General features: G+C 39.4%; 1 protein-coding gene across 6 annotated transcripts; it reads right to left on the bottom strand.

Moving 5' to 3' along the window:
- Nucleotides 1–781: 781 nt before the first annotated feature.
- Nucleotides 782–14,807, bottom strand: LOC111262732 (lipid droplet-associated hydrolase). 6 transcript variants are annotated; one of them, XM_022837213.2, is made up of 8 exons: nt 14,683–14,807; nt 13,413–13,863; nt 8,240–8,419; nt 5,181–5,335; nt 4,224–4,396; nt 3,694–3,784; nt 3,003–3,367; nt 782–910 (listed from the first exon to the last, which is right to left on the bottom strand). In XM_022837213.2, the coding sequence occupies exons 2-7, from the start codon at nt 13,540–13,542 to the stop codon at nt 3,134–3,136; spliced, it is 963 nt and encodes a 320-aa protein (XP_022692948.1). In that variant the 5' UTR covers nt 13,543–13,863; nt 14,683–14,807; the 3' UTR covers nt 782–910; nt 3,003–3,133. The 6 variants fall into 6 exon arrangements, with proteins under 6 accessions (XP_022692948.1, XP_022692946.1, XP_022692949.1 ...); XM_022837211.2 differs by having other exon boundaries at nt 14,629–14,796; XM_022837214.2 differs by having other exon boundaries at nt 13,413–13,798; nt 14,629–14,796.
- Between the last annotated feature and the right edge of the window lie 2,587 nt (nt 14,808–17,394).

The raw sequence follows: 17,394 nt of genomic DNA, 5'->3' as shown, positions 1-17,394 counted from the left end.
CATCAAGGGGTTATAGAGCCTACAAGGGCAACGCTGCAGGTATGCCGTTGCTGCACGACGACCTTTTCGACAGGCCTTTACGCTAAAGAATATGCGGCGCGTCAATCGTATTTCGTTGACCAACACACGACCAAAGCCAGGTTCCTCCTAGTTCAACTATCATTAATTTGATCTGCCATAGATCTTCCGAGAAAATTGCCACTCCTTTTTATCAACACTAAACAGAGACTTGGTCTTAGCTAGATGAAGATCATTTTTTGTGTATTGTGTACCCTAGGGAGATCCGACGCCGAAACGCTTCGAATTAAATCTAGGGATTGAACTTCGAATCTCTAACAATAACAATAATAATCATACTTGATAAAGTAATGATGGAGTACTAGGAGTTCTCAAGACGTCCTCAGTAGAGAAAATGTGGAAGGACACAAACAACGAATACGTGTCCCTTACATTTTAATAGAAAGAAATTCCTGTGACTCGACGAAATCTAGATGATCGTTCGCAAATTACCATGTTTCACTATAACGAACCGTTTGTTTTCGCTTCTTATTAACGAAATCATGCCAATGTATGATCGATGAACTGAAAGCATTCATCGCTAGATACGGGATTCTGTATCAGAGTCTATTTGACTGTAAACAACAATCGACTGCAAGGGTGTGGATAAATTATAATTATCTTTTTATTTTACTACTACGTAGCTTCAAAGTTACACTAACTTTGTGGCTATTTATATGAATTACTTTTACATATTTAGTTTCCTCACAGAAAACGCTTTGACTTATGCATTGGTTTCCTTTTATTTTTATATTATTCCAAGCAGTAATTATAATATATAACTGAAGGATAGAACAATCATAAATAGGTGGCGTAGTCCATCGCATCGTATATTCTCGCATGGTTCTGATTCCTGAAATACACCTCAATACATTAGTCTAGAGGGATTTGTCGAACGTAAGTGGCACTCGTAAAATGGTTTAGGGCATTCTCAATCCACTATATGTTTACTACGTAACATGTACGCGTAATAACGTATCACGAACAAATAACGCGCGGCAAGCACAGTGTACACAATAAACCTTGTTAAAAGACGGCATTCTGAAACGCCTGCTCTAGGATTGGCTTTTGGTTGCGGGTACCTTTTTTTCTTAATAGAGGCTGTCATCTCAACTGAAAATTGTGTAGCCGCCTGTGTTTTCCTCATTATTAGATTTTCCAGAAATCACTGTAGCTGCCGCCTATTAAGGTTTGTAGTTTGTGTAAATAGAAAAAGATATCATAAGCTTATCTATGATAAAGTTCAGTTATTAACATGTCTCGACGTCGAAACAAAAGGGAACGTTTTCAAAATGGAAGTCGTCGATACATTTTGCTTCTCCCTCTCTCGCTCGCTCGCTCTTGAGAAAGAAAGAAAGCAAGCAAGAAAGAGGGAGAAAGAGAGAGCGAGAGAGAGAGTAGATATTGTTTTTGTACGCATTAGTGAATGTCAATAAATCAAGGAAACAAATCACCCCTACGTTGACCACACTTGCCTACCGCTACTACTATGCCTCCGGGGTCGAAAGTATACGCCACAAAAATTGTGCCCTCAGGAAACGAGCCAGCCGCTGAGCCAGCGCTCGGGTACGATTCGAGAGTTATGTGCGATGTCTAAAAGTGACATGAATGCATACATACAAGAGACTATGAAACCTCGCCGTATCACTATGCCGCCTCAATGGAAAATACACAGCGATGTACGGCCTTATGTGTACAATATACAATTGAAACGTGAACTTTTTTCAGATGGTCCTACCGACATGAAAAATAATCATCAACAAAACGAAGTTAGAGAAAATTAATGCGCCTTTTGATGGTTAGAATTTCTTCACGCTTTGCGTCTCCAAATATTACATATATATACCTGTATAAACGTAGATACTTCTGCATTCATGTCCGATCTTTGAATACGTTCCACAAAGTGTGCTTCGTCTCAATGTGTACTCAGCACAAATGACGATAAGACAGTCCGTCAACTGGTTTGAGCCGCGACTCTTACGCCGTGGGCGATAACAAGTAAATTTGCAGAGGACGCGGCATTATAGGATGGCCATTAACTACTTTCATTTCATCTACACGTCACCGTCCGTTACCCGGATACATAATAGCTAACTCTATTCTAGCATTATACACGCGACATTTGCGTTTCCAAAGCTTTGTTAGTGTCGCTGAATGATCGTAATTTGTGTCAAACGGTAATGTCTTCTATTGAATATTTCATATTTGCAGGTATCGATATTTCTTCTTTTTTGTACGCATAACTTGAATCTATTTCTAGTTAGACAAGTTATGTGAACGCTTGTTAAGGTCTTCTATCTGCGACGTATCCAATCGTTGCACAGAGAATTCCGCAGTGTTGTTAGTGCGAAAGCACATCGTGCGTTGTTGCTTGGCAAAGTCCTATAGACGAATCTACTTGTTACGCGTTTGACTACAATGATATTTATTCTTATGCAGACGTACAGGAAATACGCCTTGACGCGAAGGGGGCAGAGGACGACCAACAAATAATAAAGTGAGAGAAAACGCTTAAGGAACAACCTGCCTTTTCCTCTCCTGGAGATCTGGGTCTATGCTGAGTGTCACAGACGAATCCAAAACAAAAATGACCAGTCTATTCGGAACTCACTAGCACTGTGTGGACAAAGTTTCGAAGCACAATTCGGGGCTTCGAAGGACGAGAGCGGCCCTATTCGAAAATCAACCTCAATAGACGCGATACAACCTCTTCGGTGGATGACCTGGCATATTCAGTAAACTAAAATAGCAATCGATGACGACGCTCATCATTGTCGACGAGCATTCTTCCTTGGCGTATTCTCTTCAATTGTATTTGGTTAATACTGGCCTCGTCCTGCCCCGTCATACGTAGCAGGTAACGTTAGAATTTCGTCTCACATCAGTATCGCAAAACAATTAAACTGCGCTTTGAGGAACAAAAAAATCTGTTCTTTGTTGTTTACCTCTGATGTGCAGCTATCGAGAGGTTTTAGTGCTGACTTGACCAGCACAATCAATATTCAATTTGTCTCGTTCAGGTTCTTTTTAGAGAATATCATTTTAAACGTTCTTCAGCGTCCGCCCAGAATTCAGCTTACAGAACGCCCTTGCATTTTTCCGCAGTATACTTAGCCATTAGGCGTGTTGACCGCTCATCCATAACGAAGGCATGATCGATATTTTCATTGCACAGAGTAATGTCGGCTTGGGGGTAATCGCGATGCATGTCCTTGAAGTACTCGATGGGACACCAGCCGTCTCGATTTCCGTAATAGAATGACAGGAGACGCCAGGACCTCTTCAAAAATGCGTCGTCCCGCTTGTCGACCTAGGATTGAAAAGCGTTAGCTCGCTTAGTTAATACAACAGTTATCGCCCAATAAGGGATAGTGAGCTGATTACTTCGTAAATAATGCAGCTCTCAAGTAGAAGTGAACTAAGAAAAAGCTAAACAGATTACGAAACAATAATGCTTTTCATATACTTTAGATGTATCTAAGCTTTTCTTAACTTCGAAAATACCAAATAGCTATAAACGGAAAAAAATGCGCTTACGGCCATGTACGGCGCCGCGACAACAACACTCACAGGTTTAGTCTAGCATGAATATTATGTGCTTACTTCGTTATATTTCACGAAATACATATTGCCCACCTTATTGAGTTCGTCCTTCGCCAGAAACCATGATGAGTACATGGCTTGTTTGCATAGGAACGATGCGGTTGCTTCACCTAAATGCGCTTGTCTGGGAACAGGAAGGAAAAATTAAAACGTCAAGTTTAAGCGTTTGACAGAGCAGAAAAAGCAGTGACTTTTTTTGTTACTGGTTTTTGAGATTACCATTTGTTCCTTTTCCAACATGTACTGATTTTTTTTCAAACTGAATACGTCGGCCGCTGCCGGACGAATACTAGAAATTGGCCCTAAACATCACAATCTAGTGCTGCCACGGGGTGTAGCGGAGGAATACTATATCTGTTAAACCCAGTGCTTAATAAAGTTCGACCAACTAACACCCTTTCAGACGTTTTAATTCGCCGACCTGGCCGGACAATTGAGATACCAAAAAGTTACAGGTTATGGCTTAGAACCTAATTAAGGCATGTGGATGCAAAAATACTCTTACTAGAGCTATGCCATAGGATAATAGTGGCATGTGAACAATTTAAATTTACTCAACTTACCCACAAAACCATGTAGCTAGCCATCTCTTGACCGGTAGCGGCGTAAAGTGCATTAGATTGCAAAGAAATAAAAATGGCGAGTACCATCGTTGCACCGTTTTCATGAGCTCTTGCGCACGATCTGTTGAAATCAAGCGTTCTATTACGGGAAAAAGGAGGATCGCTTTTTCACACTGAAATCATCGATCGAATAACAATCATTTAACAACCACACTAATATAGGTGTGGATACAATGATCGTTATTTTGGTTATCTCGTAGATACTTGGGGCACTTACGTCAGCCAGACGTTACCGATATTATATCAGGCAATCAAGGGAAATCTCGATTCTGCTTCATCGCGATTTGTCGTTGAGGTATCAAAAAATTAGGTACGTTAGTAGGGATTCGTTCTGTCATTAAATATATATAAAATTAATCGATTGAGCAGACTAGTTTACAGCAATACCTATACGTTCATCATGCTGTTAACTTGCCGACTCTGCCAGTAGTGCCGTGAGCAGACAGTAAAAAGTAGCTATAATGAAGTAAGCGAAGGCGTTTACAGAGATAAATGAATTTTATCTTTAGAGAGATAACTACAATCAGAATTGTAACAGAACAGCAATTGTGGCCCGCTTATCATAAAGCACTACAAATTGACTATTACTGTATTGATCTTCAGTAAACTCTACATGTGTTCCTCAGGTAGATATACAACCGGACCTTTTCCAATGGCGATCCACAATGATAACTAAACAGTGTATATTTTAGGCCATTATCAAGTCATTCAACAAAGTGACTAAGCACGAATCGTGCATTTTTCATCGTTATGGCGCCCACATCCAATCGCCAGGGAATTCTTTTTGGGTTTAGCTGTACCAGCTCAATCTTCTACTGGATTACGTGCTCAAAATAGACCTTAGCGGCTTGCACGCATCGCAGATTAGCAAGCCCATGTACCACTCGATCCCCATACCTTTAGTCGCGGTTCTCTCTTGATCACCTGCATCGCTACGTACGCCCCAATCGAGTGACCGATTAGGATCACTTCACGTTCGAATCCGATGAATCTCTTTATAAACTCTATTTTGTGGAGAATCTGTGCCTGAAGATCGTAAAGCTCTGAGTGTTCTGCAAATGAGATGAAAGCGCTAATTAATCACAAACATTTTTAGTTACAAAATATAGTTAAAAAAACTGGTGTCATCATAACTGGTCGAAGGGCTACAGACACTGAACTGCAAGTTGCAGCACAGAAAAATTGGTCTTTTTTTGGGAGTTAAAATCATTGGGAAAAAAACCTGTGGATAGTTTGCTAGAATCAACTCACGACGTTCATTCTAGTTTTAACTTCGGGACAAATCTTTTCAGGGAAGCCCTCCAGTCAGTCAAGATTTTACCATACTGAACCCCGTAATCGCACACGTATATGAATATTTAGAAGTTTTTGTTTTCACGTACAAAGAGTAAGTTCGTGGAGGGAGCACTCTAAATAACATTATCTATCAGGTCACTGAGGAAACCAGATCGATTGGGACAAGATATACCTTTTTCGTTTTTATACTAAAATGAGGCCAACTGCTCCGACTGCGACCTCGAACTTAAGATTTTAACCTTAGATCTACGTTAAAACGCCATGCCAGTTGAGTCTATGTTTGGTTCTCGAATCATTTTATCATCCATTTAATCTATATCCTTTCAAGTTAAGCAGGTTCTATTATTCCCAATCTCGTCTTCTTCCTTCTGCAAAAATAGGTTTTTTAGCGGTGTAACTCTTATATTTTGGATAAGTAGCGTTGATACGACATGAACAGGAATCACCAGGGTTATTTTACTTAAATGACTTTTGCAAAACAAAGAGCAAGGTCAATTTAGAGGCGCTTGCAGCAACTTTAATAATATTATGAAATTTCTTCGCCGCTACAACATCTGAATCGTGAAAATCAGATCAAGGGCACATATTTATTTATTATAGGATGTTTACTTACTCACAACTATAATGCGTTGTATTGATTCGAGGTAGTATACTTTTTATACATTTGTGAAAGTCTAGTTTTTACTAAAAAGGCACATTATATGCTATGTACAATGTGTATCGATTTAACGATACCACCGGCCGATCTTATATTTATTTTAGCTTGTTTTGTTATTGAATCTGTTCTACTGCGGAAATGTGATACTAAATGTTTCGATCTAGATAAAAATATGCCCAACAGAAACTACTGTTATCGATAACAGGAAACATGTGCTCCTATCGCTGCTGGTCCATAGGTCCATATGATCTGCTCAGATGTATTTGATCGATCGAGATGCGAACTTTGGCATCTAAGTACGTGCAGGTATATTAGCCGTCGCTTCCAAGTGATACCAAACATATCCCGAACCATGGCCCAAGCTGATAAAGGGGTCCAGGGTTTAGTGGGTGAGAGTCCCACAGTACCGGACAAAGCACAGTCAATGATGTCCGGTCTGCATAATGCATTTGCCCTTAACCTCCAAAAAAAGGTATATTAGCCATCATGACCTGAACTCGCTCAGCTTAGAATTCAGAATGGCTCTTGAATCTAACTGAAAACCTATCGTCATCTACTTTCTAGCCCTCATGCAAACTTAGCGTAAAAACAAGAAATTAGGTAAATCATACATATAAAAACGTTGGAGTTTTTTTTTCAGAAAAGATGGAAAAGCTATTGTTTTACTAAATTAATGAACTTAACCGTGATAACTACAAATTAGTATTTCAGCCTCACTGAATACGGATACAATTCTTTTCACACAATGTCAAAGCTGCATCAGCAAGACAAACGTACACGAGGGATACCGACTAGTTTTCACGTAAACGCTCTACAAAATAAATAACGTAATTTTGAAAATAAACTAATATGACCTTGAATTGACTCTGTCTGAGTTTCTGTCATTTTAATGGAGTACAATTTACGTCGGCTTTCGAATTCAGTTTATCGTGTTTCGGTTAACTATAACTGGTGGTATTTAGTGAGTTTGTTACTTCGTCCAATTATTTTTTTACTTCTATTCATCTAATAGCTAACATATTTAACTGCGAGAAACCCAATCTCCAGAAGGACATTCTAACACCCGTGTACAAGTATGTCGATAGTAAGGCTAACTAAATGATCTGTTTTCACATAGAAAAGCGGTCAGCAAAATGTTTACTCGTCCGCGTTCCTTTTTTCTCGTTACTGTCGTTAACTTAATGAGGTTTGCATTAGACAATCTCTTTCTAATGTATACTCCACTTAAGACATGAAGAAATAATGTAACCTTGATTGATCGATTGGCTGGCATTCCTGGTACGCACATGTAACAAACAGCTAGAGATAGGCAGAACCTAGGTCATACCGAAGGTCACGCTTGTAAGAAAGGCAACTGACAAAGCAGCGTTGCAGTGCTTTTTTCCTTTTTCGTACCTTTTTGTCCTGAGTACATTATGAATGCAATCATAGACCACTCAGCGGTGATCATGGGTAACGGTCTCGAAAAACAACGTTTGTTGCAAAAAATACAAAAGAAGCAAAATTCCTACATGAAACATTGAATTGTGCTTATAGTACATTTGGTAAGCTAATACTTCTACTAAAAATGTCGCCTAATTATGGCACTATATGGACAGAAAGCGCCGTATTTTAGTGGTAAAACGTTGAAGATTACCGCATATAGGGAAGTCACGAGAGGCAGGATGCTATATATATGTATAGGTATATGTGCTGGCAAAATCATCGCATGATCATGTGTTGCTTGAGCATGAGCGACTATCTTTTTGATTCAACCTACTTGTACCGATTTGTGCTTTGCCCCGTCTCTCTAGGTTACACCGAATGCAGAGTGAATGAAATCTGAAAAACTCTTCAGTATCAATCTTATCCAAAATTAAAGCTTTTCAATGTGTCGTCGGGCGTAGTGCGTTCAGTTGGCGTTATTCGAGAGGAAGGAAGTTTGAAAAGCGAGGGGAGAGCGAGAGAAAAATTTGCATTAAAAGCCATGTTACAAATAGATACATCTCCGATGTTGGCTTACCATCAATTGAGGGAAATTCTTGACTATGTTGACCTTCACTTGATTGGCCCACTGGACGTGGCGATGAAGGAGGCGCGTGATGGCCAGTATGGCTTACGCCAACCACTTCCACCTGTTCCTCAAAGTGACCATAGACCTGCCGAAGAAACTCTTCGTAATACTGAATCTCTCCAGGGTTGCCTGCAATGAACAAATTCCACGCAAAAGCGCTTGATTAGATATGTTTATTACAATTTTTCTGGAAATAGAGGGTATGGGCAGACACGTGCATTTTATGTATCATCGCTTAACAAACAATGCGAACATGAAGTACAACAAAAAAGAACTTTCTTTACTCAGATAAATTGCGCGATGAGTTAAAAAAACAACCAGGTCTCTAAAGCGCTACCGTTGTCAGCCTGAGCGCACTGAGTTGCAAGTTCCTTATACAAAATAATATTGGTTATAACTAGAATATAGAAATTAACATGTATGCCATCAACACGAGTTAACAACTGTTTTTTTCAGGCGATGAGAATCTAACGATTTCCTAGCCCTTTTGCCCACCTCAGTTTTTTCAGATAATTTAAATTCTATTTTGCCTTACAACCTTAGACAGCAAATTCATTTACATGCATAAGGAGGTATTTCTATAGGAACGGAACCTCAGCTTCGTGTAATGAATAAATCGTAGAAGCCACCACGCTTTGATATTGTTTTTAATAATCAGAGTTAGTGGTAACCATTAAGATAAAGAATACGTTTCTGATTTTCGAAATGGTCGATGCACTTTTTATCATCCGCGTATGCGAAGACGTGCCGACCTACTCGGACATGGTAAGTTGTGTAATTCTTTTATTCAATGAGACTTATCTAAAACATTATCGGTATGACCTAGTGGTGTTAACTTTGCCGATGAGGACATGTGCTCATCGGCAAATACTTTTCTATAGCACGATAACTTTTATCCATTCTTAAAATGATCAATCGCGTACATTTTTCTCTCGATGATGGCGTGGTGGCAACATGGTCAGCTATGCCTTGACTAAAGTGCGAAGCAATGAACAGTATTTGCAAATAGCCACTAATAAATCGTTTACCTAAAAGTTAAAGGACATGCTTTAGACTGCTTAACTATAACCTGAGAAGACCCCCAATTCGAGCAGTAGGCGTAGAACAAGTTCATGCAGTACGATCCGACACCCCTTCCTTACGTGCCCTCCTGAAGGTAATGACAAGCCTTAAAGTCCACATATACACGTCAACAACGAAGTGAACGGCCCAATACCTCAGCCATTCGACATAATTTCTTTGAAATGCGTTCAAAATCAACAATATTAAATATTTAGAACAAATCTCTGCGTTATACATTTATCGTAATAGTAGACAGGATGACTGAATGGCCAATGCATGAATGGATTAAATTCAGATAGAAATTCTAATACACGAAAAACGAAAAAAATCCTGCAATAACCATTCGTCAACTGGCTTTTATCTTAGCGGTGATTTAAATAATCGAGCCATAGCCTTCGTATTAAACAAATATATACATTATATATATATATCCGACCAACTAAATGAAATAGAACGTCGGAATTTGTAAAAACAACGTAAATAAATATAATAAAAGGCTTATTTTACTGCCTCCGCACCAGTGCTTTCATATATATCGACAGGGTTAAGCACGCGGGACGATTAATGGAAGACGGTACTTCTCTGCAGTGCAGCAGAGACAAAGATTAGATGTGGTTTTTATAACTGACGAACATTTAAACTGAAGAACAGACTAAGTATAACTCAGACACGAAGAGTGAAGCCTGATTTCGTTACATAGACAACGCTAGTGCCATAGGGGTTATGCGATTATCGTTTTATAACAGCATTTGTCGTCCAATGGTATTGAACATTAGTGGTCTATGATACGAATTTATCCATTAACGTCTAGTAGGTGGGTAATATGCCCGTGACGTGCGAACAAAATTGTTTGTTCGATCGGATGAATGAGACACTGGTACTTATAAAAAATTACCGACTATGACGTTGAGCACTCAACGTTAGCTTTACGGAACACCGCATCACGCATACATATATATATATATATATATATATATTTAGGTCTTTAGTTTTTAGAATGTGGAAAGCGTAAAAGCTCTTAGAAATCTGAAAGTTCGAAAAAACAATTAAATATACTGTGCTTAGAATATGATGTTAGCATTTTTCTCTTTACTATGCTGACCTATACGCTCAACCCCTTCTGCCTCAGTAGCCGTTAGCAACATAAAAACAAATATTTCATATCCGTTGCCCTAAAAGAAAACATTTAAAAATAACAAGTTCTTAATATACTCTAAGTTAATCAATCGGCAAAAAATCTCCGATGTTTTTGATATATCTACAAAAACCAATTGATATCAGATATGCTCATATTGAGATGTGCCGCAATGTATTTGATCATATTTCCCTTACGCTATTATGTGACGTATTGTGACTGCACTATCGACTACGCTCTTGAATTATTAAAAGTAGGTCGTTCACGAACTACAGCTATGGCTATAGCTCAATATCAATCGTAGATAGATTAAGGAAACATCGAACACGCGGTAGTCAATAGTAATGATCACCTGGAATCGATACGTGCCTTGTTTCTACTGTAACATCGCTATGCAAAACAGAGATAGACAGCAATAGACGAATTCAGATCTAGGAACCAGGTAATCACAGTTGAAGCCACTACCAGAGCCACGTTGATCCGAACGGTTTATGCGTATCCGATTGACCGCGTAATAATTTGCAGTTTTGCTAAAATCTCACTGTTAAGTACTAAAACCACCGATATGTACAATAATAAATGTATACAATTGTCAACTTTCACACACAGATCTGAACCCCAGCAACAGCCATCAATCATTTGATAGATAATTATTACAATATGACGATCGTATCCTACATGCACATAAGATGTCAGGCGGCAAGTTTATGAAGTAGATTGCAAACTATGCTATGCCGATACGCTAAACGCTATTGTTCAAATACTAGACTTCGTAGAGATTAGCCAGCAAACGTATCCTTGAAACTTTTCTACTAAAAAGGATTTCCAATCCAATTAGTAAAGATGAATCTCAAAGCGACTTCGTCAGTAGGTACCACTACGTTGACAAATCTGCAAAAAAAAAAACCGTTTCGAAGAAGTTCGACTTTCTTGTTTAAAGTATCTATTTGGTAAAATGACAATATGTGCTGGCCTTCCACAATATTTTTGGCCAAATTATTATTATTATTGTTTTTCACAGCCTTCCATTAACGATGAGAAAGAAATTATTACAATAGAAATGTTCTTTACTATCAGAAAAAAATGCCTACTTTACGTATCCTGAGTGGGAATGTGATAACGGTTTCCGTAAAGTAGTCAGATACTCAGGTAAACAGGTTGATAGAATCTTAATGAATACTGTAGTCGTATTGAAAATAATTATTGGCTGCGCCATAGCAACTTTATTATTCTCCTACTAATTGGTAAACACCGATTTTACCAGCAAGACTATGCTATGAAACGCCCAATTGTATAGCGTTTTCTCTCCCTATCCCTATCCTCTTACCCTCACGTGCACGCCCACACACACATACACCGATAGTAATACAGAATATTATAACGCTGTTCAGCGTTGAAGTCTGACTTGAGGGACTGCATTGGCAGATGAAGCTTAGTCAGACGTTTCTATCCAGGTCAAGTCACCTTGGGTCTCGCCGATGTATCTTGCGAAGTGTTTGCCGCGCGGGTACGCGTACTCACTGACCTCCGTGTTTGTTACTACCAGCGTCAGCGTCGCTTGTGCTGCCAGCGTCGGCAATTTCCACAAGTAGAACGAACGTCATTTTGCCTAAGCGGGCTTGCTCATTTCTCTCAACCTACAACGATCAGACCCGAACGCGCAAACCTATCCAGAACACGATTGAATTTTCTGAGACAGCCAGCCGACCTTCTTGATTCGAGGTTCGCTTTACCGTAAGCAAAGCATCACGCTGCTACCCCACTATTCCGCTGCTGTTTTCGTTACCGAAAAAACGTGACAACTAGAAAGAGCAGCGACAAGTGGTCATGGCGATAGGGGCCCAGACTAATGGAATGTCATGAATGACACGACACATTGAGGCTCCCATGACAAAGTTCCGAGACAGCTAATGAGTACTGACAGATAGGTAACACTAGAAGAAACGGGCGTTCATGTCTATAGTAAATTTAGTTGGATGTGAGTAGTAAGTCAGCGTGTATAGCATTAGCGAGCTTGTACACTCGATAGTGTACATTGCCAAAGAATTCCACAAGTGCTATGGCGGCGTTGTGATGATACTTACATGCCTTTAGATATCTGTCATGCTCTATTGCTATTATAACGAAAATCGATTGGAAATGCGCGATTACGATAAACTATTACGCTATGGAATATTACGGCACATCATAGAGAGCAGCCATCAGAACATTGTTGACGTCAGAAAAAGAAAATATGACGGTATAATATATATAATAACTGTGACATAACACGCATCTTTAAAACTTGCATCTACATGTAAGCCTAAATTAAAGTATCGAATGCTCACAACACGCCGACAGAATAGAGATTCGCAAAAGATAATATCGTCCTGTATTAGCTAGTATGTACAATAGGCGCTCAATAACGGAACATTTTCTCCGCGCTATTTACGAAAGGCCCGCGACTACGTTTGAGCTAAATAACTATTAACCTATCCAGAGTTGTTCAGAGCATATTTGTGGCCGTAACTTTTCAAATAACTCGTTTGAAGACAGACTGCCAGAATGAGCCCAAAAGTAAATAACCGCATAACAGTGATACCATGAACGCAACAGATCACTGCATCTATATTAAATTTGCTTTGAGCAATTCTAATAAATCATTCTGACTTTTCCCAGAAACTTTGATCCGAGTCGAATGTCTCTAAGCATAAATTATTTGATGACCTATGGACTTACCAGTCCGGACCGTGAATAGGAGTTGAAATGCCACCTCCTTTGACGACTAAATTGCAAGTTTTCTTTCGAGATAAGCCATTAACAGTTTTCATTGGTCAATGAGAAAACTTCGTACTTACCAATCTTTTTACGTGTTTTCAGCAAGCATAGTATCTAGGGACATAATACAAAGTAACTACAGAATTCGTACCTATATTGTATACTAACCGGGTATCATAATCACAATCGGGAACTCTCTCCAAATTCCGTCTGTCTCTGGTCGTAAATTGGCTTCAAAGCGGAGTATTTTCGTTGATACTCCGCGGACCTTTTCATACGAATAGACCGCGGGATACATTTTTCTGAAAAAGGTTCCAACAGTGGCACCATGCGCGCCTAACGGGACCTATACCGGCGAAACTTCTCTCACGCGAACACGCAAAGAACGCACTGGCCGCTGTTATTCTTCTTTTTTTTTTCTTACTCAATACTGGACACTTGAAATCAATTTACGAGTCGTCCGCTCTGATTAGCTCTTCCGTTGGGGTTGTTCACCAGCCCTTTTTACGGCCGTCAATTCTGACTCACTTCCGTCGTTTTTACGTCATCAGCAGCTGAAAGCCGATTGGCACTAGTTTCAGTTATCGAATGCGCTGTGTCCCGAAGTCGACCTCGGCCGCTAAAAAAATACACAGAGAAATTACCATAGACACTGAGAGGCTACCGCGCGATAGTAGCGCGATCAGCTATGAAGTATCTAAGGTAGTTGGTCCAATCGTTGACCCGTTGTGGTTCGGTTTTTTTTGCCGCCAAAGTACAGCTTTCTGACGACGAAGTATTTAATCGCCTGTCTAAGGTATCGTGTCGTCTCTGATCTGTTTGACGTGAAGCGCAAAGTAGCCATGAATACGAGGCGAACACTCTCTATCTGCACTAATCGCTATTGCTACTGTGGACAGGCAAAACAGTTGACAAAATTAGCTGCGTTCGGTAGCGCTAGCGGCAATGGCGGTGGCGAAGCGCAGGTATGGCTAATGCTTCTGTATATATTAGCTCACGCCAGTTGGCTGGGAAAACTAAGTAGAACTAGTCTGCATTATCTCTGCTAGTAGCTAGGCGTCAAAAAGGACTGAATAAGCTGAGATTAAAAGGGGACGCGCGGCGCCAGCTGTAACTGCCGTAGCAAAATCTGATTGGGGTGTGCGACAATGGTATCATGTATAGCGCACCACCGCCCGATTGTCTTCTGGCTGGCCAGTGAATGGATAGATGTAACAGACACGAGTACGTCACTTAGTATGATTAACTCACCAATAGACTAACAGAAAAGGAAAGGTAGTAATCAAGTGACAAGGGCAACGGACGGTTTCGCGAGAGGCTGCTCGCGCAAAGGCTATGAACAGACAGACACCGTTCGTGCACTTATACCTAGCCTATATCATACTTAGACGGCGGGAAAGCTGCCCGTAGCGGATCAGAAGCCACAATTAGTGCGTACTGTGCACGCAGAAACCATGCACACCACTGCACGCAGTGGTTGCTGATCGCTCGTAGGTGTAGATAGGAACTGGTGGTCGAGTGAATCCTTGTCGGTTGCAGCTGATTGCTCGACTTGATGAGAAGAGAGGACACAGTGGAGGGCACGCGCGCAAATTTGAAAAAGGGCACGAAGATTGATCTCTACTGGTGTTCCTTTGATTACTATAATTTATTATTTTTTTAGTTTACATGTACCTCGAAGCATTATTTATGCTTTGATTGTTATTGATAGTCATAGTAATAATAATGGTGCTTATTATAATTGTATATTTTGTATATATAATTGCATAATTATTATATAGCAATTATTTGGGATTAGGTAACTTCTCTGTTAATATATACCTACCTAATAACATCGTGTACTATAGTTCTCTTTAAATGTCCTTGGTCCTTGTCAATTGTTTCATTTTGCCAATGATTAGGTAACTTCATTAAAGTTAAATTAATACGACACATATTAGTATATGTCCCAAAATAAATATCTACAACGAGTAATCACTTCATGATTATGTTTGACTTCTATCTCACTAACTACAATTTTGAATAACAATGTATGAACAAATAACAAAGTCGCTTTTTTTATTTTGTACTATTCTAGTAGAGTTACTAACTTACAAATTTCATTCTGGTGCTTTTATTTCATTGACCACTAACAGAATTACAATGCCAAAAATGCAACGATATCTTAAGACCTTCACAGCGTTTGTTCGCTTTTTTGTTCGTATCTCAAAAACAGCGTAATTTCGTCCGCGTTTGACAAAATACTATTTACTGTATTTGCAAATTGATGCGTTACAAACGAAAAGTAGCTGCATGTAGCGTAATTGTGTACGCTACTGGATTACTGTGTATAAACGTAGTAAACGTACGTACTTTTCTATAAATAGCATAATATAGATGAATTGCGCTGTATAAGGAATTTACGCTAGCATCTAAACTCATGTCTGATGTAAACAGCGAATATGCACACTGCCAACGGCGGAGGCAGGATCGTCCGTTCATGTTCAGTACTGCCAAGTTTGTTGGACGTAGCTCTGATAATGGACTAATGGGTAGCGTGACTGTCTGCGATTAATTACGAAGCTCGTAGTGGTTTGAATTCAAATCCGAGCCTGGATGCGATTCCTGGAGGCGTATGAATAATAGCTTATTAGCAGACGTAAAATACAGAAAGCATACGAGGCAAATTTGGATAAACATATAATTTTCAGTGTCGAAAAATGTCCCACAGATGGGAACATGTGACGAAACTAACAATATATGTTATTAACTAATTATTAAAGGCCCCGTTTTTCCTGCTTCTAAGCGCGTTTAGTGGACATCACTCGTCTATTCTTTGTCATTTTTAGTCAAAATGAATTTGATGCATCTTGTGCTATTTGCGTACTATCGTTGCGGTAGCTCAGACAGCCACGTTTTTAGTTATGAAGCTCAGTAATGCTTAAAATAGCGCCGGAACATCTTCGTCGTACCTGAAACCTAACAAACAGGTGTGAGCGGGGGTGGGGACGTGAGGGTTATAGAGACACCGTAACGGAAAACACTCGCGCCTTAATTAAGTTAATAAGACAAGTTTTAGGAACGTAGGCTAAACAACTCTACAAAATAAAAACAGGGATACAACATTCCGCTGTACAAAAAACAGATACCGTTGCTACGCCCCTACAGAAGCTGGATACGAAGATGAAATTTATTTTTACAGAATTTTTACAGAATCAAGGAACCACAGTAAGCCAGATGGAAAACATTAAGGGACGAATTACTTAAACTGTTAAAGAGATACTTATAAATCAGAGATGACAGATGATTCAGAGAGGGATTCAAACCATAGAGTTTGTAGAGCAAAGCAAAAGCTACAGTAATAACATAATAGCAGTATAAAACACTCAAACGAAAAATTAGGATTAGCAAAACTGACTAAGACTCTCTGCCAACGTAATATTTAGCATTTATTTTAAAAAAAAGTTTTTTGGAGACATAGCATTATTGCCTATAATTAGCGTTAATCTATTTTCAGCACCGGACGGAGAAACTGATCGAGAAAGCTTCTGATTTTGTCAAAGCAGGCGCGTCGCACCGACAAACACAAGATATTTTTGTATAAATTGTACCTTTTTAAGGGACAATTGAATGTCTATCAAATCTTAATTTAATTATAATTAATTAATCTGTTCGTGTCAAAGAAAGAAGGGTAGGCTTACGATAATGGACCCTAGAACAGCGGTAATATTGAAACTGCTTCACTTATTAAAATAAAAAATTACATACAGTGTATTCAATAACTAAATATAATATGCATAATGTAACTCTACCGTGCAACTTTTTTATAAGTGCGTCCATTGTTATGTCATAACCTGCATTAGGCCTAAGTAAAGCTAGTGAATCTTCACTTGATTTTTTAATAGCTAAGTATTTGGAGAGCGGATGCCTCATTTCCTATGCAGGATTTGAATCATGATCAGCTCCACTGGAACGTAATACCTATCTTACGTGAGTCGAGTGTGAAGCTTAGCCCCATCGCTTAAACTGAATCCCTTCTAGACCATTACTCACTGTTATCAGTTCCCTTATTAAGGTTCATTCTGAATCAGTCCAGATCTTCATTCACCAGTGCTATAGGCTAATAAAAGAGGCTGGCTAGTACCACCGGATCATCATGCCAAGGTCACCC

This window comes from Varroa jacobsoni, unplaced genomic scaffold (genome assembly GCF_002532875.2).
Source record: "Varroa jacobsoni isolate VJ856 unplaced genomic scaffold, vjacob_1.0 scaffold_696, whole genome shotgun sequence".
Lineage (NCBI taxonomy): Eukaryota > Metazoa > Arthropoda > Arachnida > Mesostigmata > Varroidae > Varroa > Varroa jacobsoni.
Note: the sequence above shows the minus strand (reverse complement) of the source record. Positions and strands in the feature narration are given on the sequence as shown.

Coding starts and splice junctions, on each gene's coding strand:
- LOC111262732 (XM_022837213.2), bottom strand. CDS start 13,542: ATGTATCCCGCGGTCTATTCGTATGAAAAGGTCCGCGGAGTATCAACG. Junction 5,336..8,239: donor AGAATTTCCCTCAATTGATG/GTAAGCCAACAT, acceptor TCTCATTTGCAG/AACACTCAGAGCTTTACGAT. Junction 4,397..5,180: donor AGAGAGAACCGCGACTAAAG/GTATGGGGATCG, acceptor CGATGATTTCAG/TGTGAAAAAGCGATCCTCCT.